At 33.5% G+C, this 16,041-nt stretch overlaps 1 protein-coding gene across 1 annotated transcript; it reads left to right on the top strand.

Annotated features, from left to right (window-relative positions):
* The first annotated feature begins 3,763 nt into the window (after positions 1-3,763).
* Positions 3,764-14,677, top strand: LOC132749248 (heat shock 70 kDa protein 12A-like). The gene is made up of 7 exons (XM_060738972.1): positions 3,764-3,809; positions 4,985-5,049; positions 6,277-6,404; positions 8,289-8,469; positions 9,122-9,343; positions 9,947-10,109; positions 10,466-14,677. Exons 2-7 carry the CDS (start codon positions 5,029-5,031, stop codon positions 11,524-11,526), a joined length of 1,776 nt encoding a protein of 591 aa, XP_060594955.1. The 5' UTR covers positions 3,764-3,809; positions 4,985-5,028; the 3' UTR covers positions 11,527-14,677.
* The last annotated feature ends 1,364 nt before the right edge of the window (positions 14,678-16,041 follow it).

Here is a 16,041-nt window from a genome sequence, read left to right as displayed (position 1 = left end):
GTCATGATTAGTAGATGACCCCTATTGATTTTGAGGTCACCAGGTCAAAGGTCAAGGTCACAGGGGCCTTGACTTCAAAAAGCTTGTCCGCCCAATAACTTAAGATTCCTTTGATCCATAGTCTTCATATTTGGCATGGAGGTTAGTCATGATTAGTAGATGACCCCTATTGACTTTGAGGTCACCAGGTCAAAGGTCAAGGTCACAGGGGCCTTGACTTCAAAAAGCTTGTCCGCCCTGTAACTTAAGATAACCTTGACCCACAGTCTTCATATTTGGCATGGAGGTTAGTCATGATTAGTAGATGACCCCTATTGATTTTGAGGTCACCAGGTCAAAGGTCAAGGTCACAGGGGCCTTGACTTCAAAAACCTGGCCGCCCAATAACTTAAGATTCCTTTGACCCACAGTCTTCATATTTGGAATGGAGGTTAGTCATGATTAGTAGATGACCCCTATTGATTTTGAGGTCACCAGGTCAAAGGTCACAGGGACTTTGACTTCAAAAAGTTTGTTTGCCCAATAACTTTAGATTCCTTTGACCCACAGTCTTCATATTTGGCATGGATGTTGATCATGATTAGAAGATGACCCCTTTTGATTTTGAGGTCACTGGATCAAAGGTCAAGGTCATAGGGACTCTGACTTCAAAAAGTTTGTCCACCCATTAACTTAAGATTCCTTTGACCCACAGTCTTCATATTTGGCATGGATGTTGATCATGACTATAAGGTGACCCCTATTGCTTTTGAGGTCACTGGGTCAAAGGTCAAGGTCACAGGGACCTTGACAAAAAAAGCAAGCTTTTCTTCTCAAATGCTAAAGAATGTCCTGTCCGCAATGTATTGATTTTGACATTTTCACATTTGAAGCATGTAGAATACATAACTTAGCAATGCACTGGCTTAGTAACCTCAGATTTGGCAGGGAGGTTGTCCTTGAGCTCTAAATGGCCACTGTTGATTCTGACAAAGTGGTATGCGGGGGTATTCACGCCATGATAGTGGCAGTTCTAGTTTGTTCTGAGGAAACTGCCTTTCAAGAAGAACAAATCTTGATTCAGTGTGAGTTCAGTCCGAGTTGTTATGCACTTAGAATAGAGTCTTAAAACATCAATAATTTTGATTGGTCTTAACTTCGTGGATTAAATGTTTGGTCATAAAATATTATCACAAACAAATGGTGATTCTTTACCATGGACCAATGAGTGGGTCTTCAGTAAATTTTTTATAAACCAATGGGTGGGTTTTAAAACTTGAGAACAAATGGATGGAAATAATTAACATTTTCACAAACCTGTGGCAGTGTTGTTAAACATGGACCAATAGGAGATCTTAAAAGAACGCCACTGAGGTCTAAAATTGTTTAAACTTGAAATGTGGTAGATTGCATAGATCATCTGGGACTTTTAAAATGGAACTATATGAAAAAGAAAATAATGAAAGAAGAAGAATTAAATTGATATTTAGTGTGAATTTAAGGTCAGTGAGTTAAAAGCATTGACAGGCTTTTCATTTTAGGTCATTTTGAACAATACAAATAATGATTAAGGATAAAATGGAGTGAGTGAAAGCTTGGCAATTTTGCACACAATTTATTGGTCTTGACGTACAATGGATGTTATAAAAATCTATAAAAAATATTTTTCGCCTCGTCCTGTGAAAGAACTCAGTGCAGTCTGATACAGAACGTGAACGATAATAATAATTATTAACATCTTATGAACCATTGGGTTACCCTTAAATATCGCTCGTGAATAGATGCATCATCTTTTGAGTGCAGAAGCTAAATGTTTCAGCTGTGATATTAAGTTTTATGCATTTTACATGGAGCTTTCACCAAACCTAAGAAAAATGGTCTATGTGGGCGAAAAGGATTTTTTTTTTTTTGCATTTGCATGAGATTGAAGGCTTGAAATGTTTCCTACAGAGATTCATATTACAGAATGTATTTCCACGCTACCTTTATAAACAAAAATATTTATAAATCCAAGCTGAAGCCCCCCCCCCCCCCCCCCCCCCCGTTGAAGAAGAGGAGGTATATTGTTTTGCTTATGTCGGTTGGTCTGACAGACAGGTTGGTCCGTCTTTCTGTCGGTAGACCACATGGTTACCGCTGATTATCTTAAAAACTATCACAAAGTCTTGCGAAGGAACAATAATTAAGAAATATGTATTAATATTAATAATTAAGGAAGTTAAACCTAGAATGATATTAGCCACTTCCTTACATATTTGTTACAATACCTGTAGCATGAGGAATGATTTGCTATAGCGTTGCATAAATGTTTTGTAGAGTCGTGCACGCGTAATTTCTTTTATCATGACTAAAGCTAATTGTTAGAACTTCCATTTTACAGTATATGGCAACATAATAGAAATGTTACATTTTATTACATTAAAAGTATATCTGTACGTTTCCACCGATTGAAAATACAAGTACAGGTACATGATTTAAAATTGCATTAAAGATAAAAAAAAAAACGTTTCAGGTTTATTAAGGATATGCTATGCTCACCTTTGAGTAAAATAATTTTATCACAGAATTGAGTAAAATAATTTTATCACAGAAATTTATAGAAATCTCTGAATTCTTAATGGATATGTCTTACTTGAATAAAAGAATGCTATGCATGGGAAGCTGCATTCCCTATTACAGGTTAAGTAAAATTGTTTATTTCTTTAACAAAACTGCAAGTTTGTTTTTGATGACTATATATTCGTAATGTGGCCTCCAATAGGATGCTTTGAGTTTAAAACATAACGTATCTACTTTGTGCGAAGTCGAAACATGTTGATTTTATATTACAAAGAAACAATGAAGCAAAATTCAATATTTTCAAATATCAAATTTGAGTATAATATATCTTTAAGTATTCTCATTACAAAATTGAAGCAGCCACACTGAAGCCCAAAAACCTTAAATCATAAAATTAAAAAAAAATATTCCGTATTAACTGGGACTTATAACGGAAACAATATGAAATAGATGATAAACAAGAAGTATCATTAAAAAAAGATACACGGCCAAACTAAAACAGGTTTATTTGCATATCATGGAAATAGTATCATAAAGATTATGATATTGAGCATATTTTTTAATTTTACGCTAAAATGTTTAAAATATTAAAGTCATATGCAAATATTGGCACATACGAAGTATTTAAAAAAGAAACAAAATGTAAAGTATGATGTAAATCCTTTTAAAGTAAAGAAGTCAATATATATGATCTACAAACAAAACAGTTGATTTAATTTCGTACTCAATTTTTTTTCGTCTTAGTTCATTTTACCGTTATGCAATTCTTTTAATTCTTTTATTGTGAATGTCGTTTTAGCTCAAAGAAAAACATTTAAGTAATTGAAAATTTTATTAGAAAGTTTATAAATGACAACCTTTCGTTGATACGAAATACCCGAATCAACAGATTTGCAACACCTTTGGAAATAACGAAAGAATTTAAAGACTTTGTCCTTTCCAAAGTAAAAACATTAAATTCCAACTAATTAAAAATGAATATGTGAATATAAAAGTTATAACAAATGAAAGTCATAAAAATGACCGGATTGTTTCAAGTTATGTAATTTTGAATAAACTATTAAAATTATGGCAAATTACACGTTCATTACACTTCAATAATCGCTCCCCGACTATTTCTTAAATTCACAACACTTATATTTATCATTTACGTAAATATACAACCAGCGCATGCCCATTGCGAACTATATCATATATTACTTCCTTAATTGGAAAAGGAAACTATTTGGGAACGTTTTAAGCAGTTATGACGAGAAATCGCTTTTAATGAGGTATTTTCTTTTTAATTAGGGTTGATTGTTTGATAAATTGATGGATTTTAATAATAATATATTAACAGAAATATATAGAATTATAATAAAAGTAACATTTTATTAACCAGAAGCGTCTTTACAACGGCCATAGCATAATAAAAACGTAATCGCGAGGGTAGAACATTTAAATAAATCGGTTTAATTCGAATAAGATTAAATCAAATGTTTGAATATTTCATGAATTTGTTTATGTGCTGGAAGGGACAGATCTAGAGCTATAACAGTATTCATCCTTTAGGCAAAAATTCCCAGGTGAAATAATTATGAAGAAGAATTTCTTGATACCATCGTGTTCATGAATAGACCAAGCCTTTTAAGACCCGGCTGTATTATGTGCCTGATTGATAAGCTAAACACTTCAAAGTAACGATAAATAAATTAGGTTATTTCAAGATAAGTATATCAATACTTAATCATGCCATAACTATCTCAAAATCCCTGAAATGAATAAGAGCAATTTCAAATTCAAAACCGGGACAAGATTTATTTTTACATATAGCTAGCGACTGTATGTAGATACATATACTTTTGCGGTTTGATCAATTGACCTTTTCGAAAACCTAGCTAAACACCGTTTTCCGGTACGTTACCGTTTTAGCTCTGGGGAATTACACCAAATGAAGTACATAACACAGTTACGTGATATTTCTATTTTTCTATCATTATTTAACCGTTTAAGGTAAAAAAATGATGTTTTTGAAAATTATCAATATTTCTTTAATATCTATTGCAAATTATTAAAAAAAAATTTATCTATAATGAAAATCAATAAAATTCAAACAGACGTAGTGGAATCTTCCATAATAAATAAGGTCATTTTCTGCGTAAACTTGTGTATTTACTTTATTTTTTGTATGGAATTATTCATATTATAATAACGTTTATCTTTGGCATACAGTGGCGATTTATCCAATCATTCCTTTTGTTTTGATAAAAAAAAATAATATACTTCCTTACCAAGAAGTGCAAGGTAGAATTAAAAACCTATTGTGAATATTGGAAATGATATTTTAAAATTCCTATATAAGTCGTACTTTTCTTTTCTGAAAATCGAAGGAAATATAAACATATTTTTGAACAAATAGGAAATGTACATTGAATAAATTTTAAAACATATTTTTAAATTGTTTCAGTGAATGCAGTAACCTATCCGGTAAAATTGAAGATTGATGTGAAAATGGCAAGTGCGAAATCGAAAGTAAGAACAATCTAGAAAATTCTACTATGTACATTTGTATGTTATCAAAATTGTGTCGGGTGAATACCATTATGTATGTTTTTCTACTATTCCAGCACTGAAAAACAAAACTGTACTTAACATAGGATGTTTTACCTTGTATTGTGATTGCTTTGATAATGGGTTAACTGTCAGATCATGTGATGCAAACAAAACATTACATTTTAACTATTAAAAGCACATTATGTCTCAGACATTCATATTCTATTTTATTCTTTAGAAATGTCAAACATGTGATTAATAATGTTTTAATAATGGATTAAGAAAAAATAATATCTGTCATATGTTGCGGTTCGGACCGGAATATCCGTCCTGAGGGGACCCGCCCATTGGGCGGTAACGATGCTTGCCGAGTTACCGCCCAATGGGCGGGTTGCCGAGGGACGGATATTCCGATCCGAAACGCAAACATATGTCAGATATTTTTTCTTGCATATTCTGCCATATTATTTCATATTCAAAATGGTTTCAAGGAAATTAAAGTCATTTCATCCAGAACTATTTTCTTACAATATTATAGCGTATGAACTTACAACTGAAATAACAACGGCGAAATGACGTCATCCTAAGCACATATTTCCCTTCTAAAACGACGTCATTTTAACGCGGTTCATTCATAAAGTGCGCTAAAATGACGCAATCTCCTACGCAGTGATCTCCCCTTATCAGTACAGCCTCGTTAACGCCCAATGGGCGGGTCCCCTCGGGACGGATATTCCGGTCCGAACCGCAACATATGACAGATATTATTATTCTTGCATATCAGACAGGATTATCTATCGTTTACACCGGTGCTAGAAAATAATATCTGTCATATGTTGCGGTTCGGACATTGGGCGGTAACGAGGCTTGCCGAGTTACCGCCCATGGGCGGGTTCCCGAGGGACGGATATTCCGATCCGAACCGCAAACATATGTTAGATATTTTTTCTTGCATATTCTGCCATATTATTTATGATATATGACTTAGTAACTCGCGGCCACGACTTAGCTATCTCGTGGCCACGACTTAATAAATCGTGGCCACGACATAGTATCTCGTTGCCACGAGATAAATAAAAACACACACATGTCACCTTTGTGCCACCGTAGAATCCCGTACCATGGAAGTACTTTTTAGCTGAAATTAATGCTTGCAAAAACAACAACAACAACAATTAAAAACCATGTTTCTATTTAAAATTGCAGAGAACTAAAAACGAAAAGAAAAAGTTGATGGTTGCAGCCATTGATTTTGGAACCACATTTTCTGGCTGGGCTTTTTCCTTTGACCATGATTATAAATCGGATCCAACAAAAATATCCTGCAAACAGTGGTAGGTAAACAACAACAACAATAACATATCACTTGCGATTTTGCGACTCTATAAAAATGGAATTGCACGGCCGTGCTATATTATGACGTGACCTCATTTGCGTTATGCATCATAGTGTAAAGACGCGCTAAATGTTATCGTTACATTATAGGCGCGTCAATAAATAGAGGATATTTGTTGAGTTCAGTGTAAGATCGAAATGTATTTCACCGAGTGAGCACCAAAAGGTATATTTCACGAGTGGCGCAGCCACGAGTGAAATATAAACTTTTGGTGTTCACAAGGTGAAATATATTTCGATCTTACACTAAACTAAACAAATTTTCTTTTTATTACATACAAGAAACGTTTTAAAAAGACATTAAACCTAATACTGAATGAAAAGTGCGCCAAATGATAATACAACGTGACGTCATTTACGACGTCACGTCATTAAGTTGGTACCCAGTACTGTGCACGCTGGTATTTCACTGAAACAACGTAAGGGGCTTAAATTCAAAACAGTGAAATTACCATAGTGGTAATTTCACTGTTTCAAACAGTGAAATTACCAGTTTTATATCACTGATATATTTCTATAAACCACCGAAAAGCATGTAATAAAAATGATTCTTTTGCACTTTAAACAATCTTCATTATGAATATGTGCTAAATAGAATATTATATCCGTGTAGGTTCATTACTGAATTAAGTGAACTCGATGAATAAAATAATAGTTTGCTGCATTTATTCAAATAGTTCAATAAATTTAGTATTGAACCTACACTCTTTTAATATCATCTATATAGACAAGAACCATTTAGCATCCCTCGATTATGATCATTTTGGTATGTACAATTCAGTAATTATAAAGTATTGATATTCTGTTTGTTTTTAAACTAATTGGTGCCCCATTTATATTTACTATTGAAATTTGTAACCGATTATTTCTAGTATCTTTACTTGCACATTTAAACCCTACACTACTTCACATCGATTTAATATTTCAATCTATCACTTCTTTATTCAACTCTAATAGTTTTCAGCAGTTTTTCATTACAGTTTTTTTTTCATTCACATCTCTTAGTATAATATTGCGATAGCTCAGGATGAAAAAGAAAATAAGGTTTGACAATATTTTTCTATTTCTTGTTAAAGATTGAATGCTGTTCAACCTGTTGCTTTTAGGCATTAGTGTTATTTAGCCTAATACTAGGCGTATCATGGTTAGAAAAATGCTAACCGTTTTAACGGCGACGTAATAACCGTGGTAAAACGTTTAACCGACCGTACTAACAAAATCCATAGATTTTCAACATTAACTTTGTTTCTTTATGACAAGATATGCCATTTTGTTCAGATTTCGATGTACTCAAAATGATTACAGCACCTATCCGAATATGGAGCTAGGGTCATACCGTATTCGATCAGATCTGAAAAAAATAATACATTGTTGTATACAACTAATATACAAACAATTGTCATATCTTGTCATAAAAAACTAAGGTAATATTTAGAATCAATTTAAAAACTTTTCCGTTTCTTAGTCAAACATTACCGGTTATTGAATTTTCTAACCGATTTTCAGGTAAAAACCGACCGTACCCATTTAAACGGATAAACGTGACACCCCTATCTAATACCATTATCCACTACGAGCAAATACAATCAAAACGAATCTGCAATATTTACTTAAACGTATTTACAATTGCTTTATTTGATTCCGGGATCTTTCAGGTTCCAGCAAATCAAAGTATGTTGTGATATACACAAGTTTTTCTAAATTACTTTGGAATGTTCACGGTATTCCGATAAGAACAACTGAAGACAATACTGGTATATTAGCCAATGAAAACTTTTCACCATCTTTACCAAATACCATTCATGTGTCATTCTCCATAATAGGAACAGTGGAAAGAATATTTCTTTGAAAGCACCGACAACAGTTCTGATAAAACCAGATGGACACACACTGGAAGCGTTTGGTTACGAGGCAGAGGACAGGTACGCGGAATTAGCGGACGTTGGGGAACATAAAACATACTACTTTTTCCAACGCTTCAAAATGATGCTCTTTGACAACAAGGTGATAAAACAAAAAGATATTTTACTCCTACCTTGATAGTGAGGATAACTATGTCAAAGTCATAGAATTGTTTGTAATAGTGAAGTGGTCAGTACTAAGAATTACATACATACTGAATGCAATAAGCCTTTTTTAAAGGATATGTAAACATTATAATTATCTAACTTAAGATAATCATAATTGATTCCAGATCATTACTATACGTTACATTGGTCTAGACTGTGTTACGATCTATCATCGATAAAATATGGTAATTAATGGAGTTAAACATTTTATATATTATACAACGGGTTTCACACTAGAACCTGTCGGTTGATTAATTGATATTAATATTTATTAACTTGTGCAGTGATAGGAGTGTTTTTCCTATTGCAATATCGAAATCTTAGCCTTTTAAGAAATTATATAATTGTTTGTTTCCATGTTTTCATGTTTTTATTTTTGTGGCTGCTCGTTTTATCCGATTTTGCATCATTGTTTAAGTATGTATGTCGTACCTACGCAATTGAAACGTAATCTTCAAATAAATTTTGCAATTTGAATATACATTTTGTAACATATTCTGTAAATTCAATCGACTGCCGAAAATTGTAGCATTCATTAGTCATTTTAACATGTGAAAATAAATATAACTGGCTAAAATATTTTGCAGAATCTAACCAGAAATGAGGAGCTTGAAGACGACAAAGGTAAACGTCTACCCGCTAAACGTGTATTTGCTATGGTGATTAGATATCTCAAAGACGATTTGCTGAAAGAATCTGAGAAGAAACTTGCTGGAGGACTTAAAGAGGAAGAAATACAGTGGGTGTTAACTGTGCCTGCAATATGGACCCCACCAGCTAAACAGTTTATGAGAGAATGTGCTATTGAAGTAAATACATATTTTTTTCTTTAGAAATCAGTAAATCATTGAAAATAAATTGATTTCTATAAAAACAGGAAAAGTTTTCAGAGAACAGATTTTTTAAACTTTAGCGAGAACAATGATTTTTAATCTAACAGTCAAAATTTAAGAACAAAGTCGCTTTCCGGTTGTGCAAGCTGACGTGCACATTAATGGGAACGGAGCTTGCTAAATGTGATTACATTCACTTGTTAATAAAATATTAATTAATATTGTTTAAACCATTCCTATTTCATTAATTATTCAATTTACTTCAGTTGAGTTTGTTTCCATTACAAAAACAAAACCAAAACAAAGGTAGAAAGCAAATATGTGAAAAAGAAGTTACACAACAATTAAGAGGCGAAAACATGACACATGACATGTGTCGTATATTTGTTTGTATTCATTCGTTGTTTCGTTTATTGTCCATTTCGAAAATGCGATAACACGAAGAAACGTCAAATGTATATTTGTGCTTTCGAAGTTTCGTGGCAAAATGCGTCATGGAGTAAATCAACCACCATATTTGAGTCAGATAAGGATAAGATTAATGATTAGTACTAAAGACGATATGTTAATATTTTACAGGGTGGTATACAGTCACAACATCTTATGATAGCTCTGGAGCCAGAGGCAGCTTCTTTATATTGTAAATACCTAACAATACAGAAACAGAAAGATGGGACAGCAGATTCAGAAGTACTATCTTCATTCGAACCTGGCGCGAGGTATATGGTTGTCGACGCTGGAGGTAACTATGTGTAGCTAAAAAGCTACATTCCGTTGGCAATTATCATTAAATGTATTGTAGTTTTACGCTGATATATATAATTCATGCAATAATATAATTGCATGATGCTTTTTAGTTACGATGACATATGCAATAATATGTTTTAATTTAGTTTTTCTCATTTATTTACTAAATTCACATAAACGTAAAGCTTTCATTATTTTCTATGTAGATTTATGGCAGCTGTCACTAACATGTACTAGATAATTTAATAACTGCATGCGTGTGACGTTTCATGTATTGTGCATAAGTCCTTTCAATATTCATTTGTTTTTACCTAATTAAGGTACAAAATTTTAATTGATATTTATATTTAGGTGGGACGATTGACATTATAGTTCATGAAGTGTGCCCTGATGGAACATTGGAGGAGATATATCAAGCTAATGGTGGAAATTGGGGTGGTACAATGGTTGATAAAGCTTTTCAAGATTTTTTAACTTCAATTGTTGGAAAAGATGTCATGAAGAGATTTCAAGACGACCATAAGGATGATTTCCTTGACCTTCAAAGAGAGTTTGAAGTGAAGAAAAGGTCTATCAAACCAGATCTTAGTTCAAAAGTAAAACTTAAAATACCCGTTTCGCTGTCTGCTATTTACATAGATTTATACTCGAAAAGCGTGATGAATGGTATTGAAAATGATAAAGAACTGAACGGAAAGGTAACCTTCATGGCGGATAAGGTTTTGTTCGATTGTAGTTTGTTTAAAAAACTTTTCAGCTTAACAACTGATCATCTGATTGAACATTTAGGAAAAATTCTGCAAGAAAAAGCGACAGCAAATACGAACACAATTTTAATGGTCGGTGGTTTTTCAGAGTCTCCAATGTTGTTTGAAGCGGTGAAGACAACGTTTAAAGAGAAAACCGTATTATTACCAGAAGATGCCGGTCTCGCTGTACTGAAAGGTGCCGTTATTTTTGGACATGCCAGAAAAGATATCAATACCAGAATTAGTCAGTATACATATGGATTTAAAATGTATTCTATTTACGAACCAATGATACACCCAGAAGAAAAAGTTATTGTTCTAGACGACGGCATAAAAAGAGTTCGTGGTTGCTTTACAAAACTAATAGATATTGGACAGAAAATGTCATTTAATGAAATTTCAAGGAAAAGTTGTGCACGTCCAAACAATAAGGGAACAAGTTATGGGCTTAAGCTGTTTGCATCACAAAGAGCAAATCCTGTATTTGTATATGAACCTGATTGCTTTAAAATCGGGGAGATTGTCGTTGACTGCATAGATGATAAGGGGAATGTTGGAAACACTACAATTCAGCTTATGTTTGGCGGCACAGAATTTGAGGTACAAGCTATTCTTGATTCCACTGGTAAAAAAACGACAGCCACATTTTCTTTTCTCGATTAGCCATATATTGAAAGCAATTTAAAGGCTTGTTTAAAAATAGAATATACAACACTGAAGTGTAAATGACCAATATGATAACATTTTTTTTGGTGTTCATACTGTTGGTATTTTTTGCATTGGAACAATAATTAAACCGTGTATTACATATGCAGTTATGTAGACATTAATAATATTATTGCAGTATATTGCGCAGTAGCTCATAAAGATAAAGGTCACACATTGAAATGAATGATATTCAAATGAAAATAAAACAGATATGTAGCCTACTATTTTGTCTATTTCATAATGTTGTCATCGAAAGAAATATTTAGAAATTATTTAGTACAAATAATCACAAAGATAAGAAAGTTTGCCGGGCAAACATCAAGTTAAATAGTTCAGACTATATTTCGTGTCCTGTCAACTATTTTGTCTTTCTTATAACTTATGTAGCACTCCACAGTTAATTTCAAGTTCCTGCCGTCAATGTCCTACAAGCAATACGTCTAATAATTCTGATACCAAACTACACAACCTGGGAAAAGAAAACACATTTTGTTGAGAACATATATGACATAAGATTGCAAATCTACAAAGAAATTATCCCACCTGCAATAGGCAGGCAGTCAAAAAAGTTGCAATTCATTCCGTTGAAGCCCAAAATCTACAGTGGCCCGAGACCCAAAACAACACATTCCGTCCCTCCTCTGGCAAAAAATATCTGCAAATATACAGGCTAAAGGAACACCGTCTCTGCTTTAGCAACTCCCTATACATGCAAAATATCACAAAGAAACAAGTCCTCAACCTTGTAGATTTTTCGCTACTGCTAAAAGTTTGTACCCCCTGTAAAATGACTTCTTTTTCCCGTGCATGCTGTTTAAAAGCAATGTTTACAAAAAATGGCGGCCTTGACATATATAATCAACAGCATGTGATTTCTGGCCATGTTTTCGAATTTGCCAGTGATCATATTAGATGTCACAAAAACAAATTTCATGCTGAAAATGCATTTTAAAGAAACCAGTCATTTAAATCCAGAATATTCACTATATCCAAGAAATCCTCCCTGGCCATTCGAAGCTGGGGCTTACATTACTGTGGGGTGCTACCTTAACACAAATGTTCCCAAGCGAAAAATCCAATTCCGTAGTTAAAATGTCAAGGTAACAGAAAGAGGTCAAGGACCGAAGTTTCAGGCGGTCAATAACTTAAACATTTCTATATTTATTTTGAAATTACTTAACCTTTATACAGATGTTCACCATCTTAAGCGAAAGCTCCAGGTCCATCTTCATCTTTAATAATAAGATAATTTAAAATATCATTTTACCCTTGTCATTTATTTTTGAAAATCATAAAGTTAAATTTTATACTATTCAGAAACAACATTTTTAGCTCGACTTTTCTATGAAAAGGGGAGCTATCCTACTCGCCCCGGCGTCGGCGTCGGCGTCGGCGTCGGCGTCGGCGTTGGCGTCACACCTTGGTTAAGTTTTTCGTACCACCCCACTTTATTTCAGAAGTATTACAAGTATGGCTTTGAAACTTACCATACTTGTTCACCATCATAACCTCCATCTACAGACAAGAGTTACATAACTCTGTCAAGGTTTTTGACAGAATTATGGCCCTTTTTTGACTTAGAAAGTGTATTGAGCTTGGTTAAGTTTTTTGTACCACCTCACTTTATTTCAAAACCATTGGAGGTATTGCTTTGAAACTGACCATACTTGTTTACCATCACGACCTTCATCAACAGACAAGAGGACATAACTCTGTCAAGGTTTTTGACAGAATTATGCCCCTTTTTGACTTAGAAAATACATTGAATATGGGTAAAATCCACTTATTGCCTTAACCCTTTGAGATATTGCTTTGAAACTTTTAATGCTATTTCACATCATTACCCCCATCTGTACGCAAGAGAAGGTAACTCTGTCAAGGATTTGTTTTAAAAATTAAGGCCTTTTATCGACTTAGAATCTTGGTTAAGTTTTTAGTACCAGTCCACTTTTTGACTGAACTGTTTGAGATATTAATTTGAAAGTTGGAATACTTGTTTACAATCATGATTCCCAAATTTATTTAAGGCTCAACTCAGTTTTTTTTTCTTTCTTACCAGCCCTCTTTTGACTTAAACATTTCAAACTTTGCTGCAGTGTTCAAGGGTATCACACAATTCAGTAAAATAATTCTTCACTAAATATCTTAATGCTCATGGCCATTGTTCACTTTAAAAATACAGAGATTCTTGTATTGCCTTTTACTGCAAAAACTTTTTTTATTGGCAAGCAATAAAAAAGTCGAGCGCGCTGTCTTACGGACAGCTCTTGTTTTCTCTTTACTGAGCATAAATGTTGTTCTTTCAAGCCATTATAAGCCTTTTAATATATGAATGAATCTTACTATGTAATTTTATTCATGGCGTTTGTTGCAAGCATGCGACCCTCATACACATTTTCCTTCAACGTTGTAAACACAAGAAAATCCAGTCTGATAATGCTAGAAATACTTGTATGAACATAATGTTGTCATTAACAAATTTTTACCAAAATGTGTTTGTAAGTTTTTAAATTATATGGACACCAGCCTCTGTAAAATAAAAATAAAGCAAAATAAGGCAACATGTAATTGGAGAATACTACTTTTAAAGCCTGCTGATACATTTTGGTCTGTACATATACAATTGGCATACTTCATACGGATTTGTTAGATTTTTATATGTCGTGACATTGATGATTATGCCAGCAAGAAAATGATTAAGATAACATTTCACCAGTCTAATTATGTGATACTGAATTATGATATTGTAAATCTTTTTCTCAAATACCTTTAATGATTTGTCAAATGACGTTACATCGTGTCTTGAATTAGTCATACTCATACAACGAGGGATATCAAGTCAACAAATTGGCTTGTTTGTTTATGTTTTATTTGCACCTCGTTTACTCAAGCAGAATGATTGTTGTTCAGATACCATGCTATTATGACTTAATAATGGCTTTCAAATTGCTGATATAGTAAGTGTACCCCATTGCTGTTATTGTTATTGTATCCATTAGCTGTTATTGTAATTGTATCCCATTGCTGTTATTGTAAGTGTATCGTATTGCTGTTATTGTAAGTGTATCCCATTGTTGTTATTGTATCCAATTGTTGTCATTGTAAGTGTTTCCTATCGCTCTTATTGAAAATGTATCCCATCGCTGTTATTGTTAGTGTTTCCCATTGCTGTTATTGTTAGTGTATCCCATTGCTGTTATTGTTAGTGTATCCCATTGCTGTTATTGTTAGTGTATCCCATTGCTGTTATTGTTAGTGTATCCCATTGCTGTTATTGTTAGTGTTTCCCATTGCTGTTATTGTTAGTGTATCCCATTGCTGTTATTGTTAGTGTATCCCATTGCTGTTATTGTTAGTGTATCCCATTGCTGTTATTGTTAGTGTTTCCCATTGCTGTTATTGTTAGTGTATCCCATTGCTGTTATTGTTAGTGTATCCCATTGCTGTTATTGTTAGTGTATCCCATTGCTGTTATTGTTAGTGTATCCCATTGCTGTTATTGTTAGTGTATCCCATTGCTGTTATTGTTAGTGTATCCCATTGCTGTTATTGTTAGTGTATCCCATTGCTGTTATTGTTAGTGTATCCCATTGCTGTTATTGTTAGTGTATCGCATTGTTGTTATTGAAAGTGTATCGCATTGTTGTTATTGTTAGTGTATCCCATTGCTGTTATTGTTAGTGTATCGCATTGCTGTTATTGTTAGTGTATCCCATTGCTGTTATTGTTAGTGTATCGCATTGTTGTTATTGTAAGTGTGTCCCATTGCTGTTATTGTTAGTGTATCGCATTGTTGTTATTGAAAGTGTATCGCATTGTTGTTATTGTTAGTGTATCCCATTGCTGTTATTGTTAGTGTATCGCATTGCTGTTATTGTTAGTGTATCCCATTGCTGTTATTGTTAGTGTATCCATTGCTGTTATTGTTAGTGTATCCCATTGCTGTTATTGTTAGTGTATCCCATCGCTGTTATTGTTAGTGTTTCCCATTGCTGTTATTGTTAGTGTATCCCATTGCTGTTATTGTTAGTGTATCCCATTGCTGTTATTGTTAGTGTATCCCATTGCTGTTATTGTTAGTGTATCCCATTGCTGTTATTGTTAGTGTATCCCATTGCTGTTATTGTTAGTGTATCCCATTGCTGTTATTGTTAGTGTATCGCATTGTTGTTATTGAAAGTGTATCGCATTGTTGTTATTGTTAATGTATCCCATTGCTGTTATTGTTAGTGTATCGCATTGCTGTTATTGTTAGTGTATCCCATTGCTGTTATTGTTAGTGTATCCCATTGCTGTTATTGTTAGTGTATCCCATTGCTGTTATTGTTAGTGTATCCCATTGCTGTTATTGTTAGTGTATCCATTGCTGTTATTGTTAGTGTATCCCATTGCTGTTATTGTTAGTGTATCGCATTGTTGTTATTGAAAGTGTATCGCATTGTTGTTATTGTTAGTGTATCCCATTGCTGT

The sequence above is a fragment of the Ruditapes philippinarum genome, unplaced genomic scaffold (genome assembly GCF_026571515.1).
Source record: "Ruditapes philippinarum isolate M1 unplaced genomic scaffold, ASM2657151v2 ctg11896_1_1_1_1, whole genome shotgun sequence".
Classification (NCBI taxonomy): domain Eukaryota; kingdom Metazoa; phylum Mollusca; class Bivalvia; order Venerida; family Veneridae; genus Ruditapes; species Ruditapes philippinarum.
The sequence above is the reverse complement of the archived record's forward strand: the minus strand, read 5'-3'. Positions and strand labels throughout refer to the sequence as shown.

What these genes read in the sequence shown, in the direction of transcription:
- LOC132749248 (XM_060738972.1), top strand. Translation starts at nt 5,029, where the DNA reads ATGGCAAGTGCGAAATCGAAA. An exon ending in TGATGCTCTTTGACAACAAG is followed by an intron (nt 8,470 to 9,121) that starts GTGATAAAACAA and finishes AATATTTTGCAG; the next exon opens with AATCTAACCAGAAATGAGGA. An exon ending in TGAGAGAATGTGCTATTGAA is followed by an intron (nt 9,344 to 9,946) that starts GTAAATACATAT and finishes AATATTTTACAG; the next exon opens with GGTGGTATACAGTCACAACA.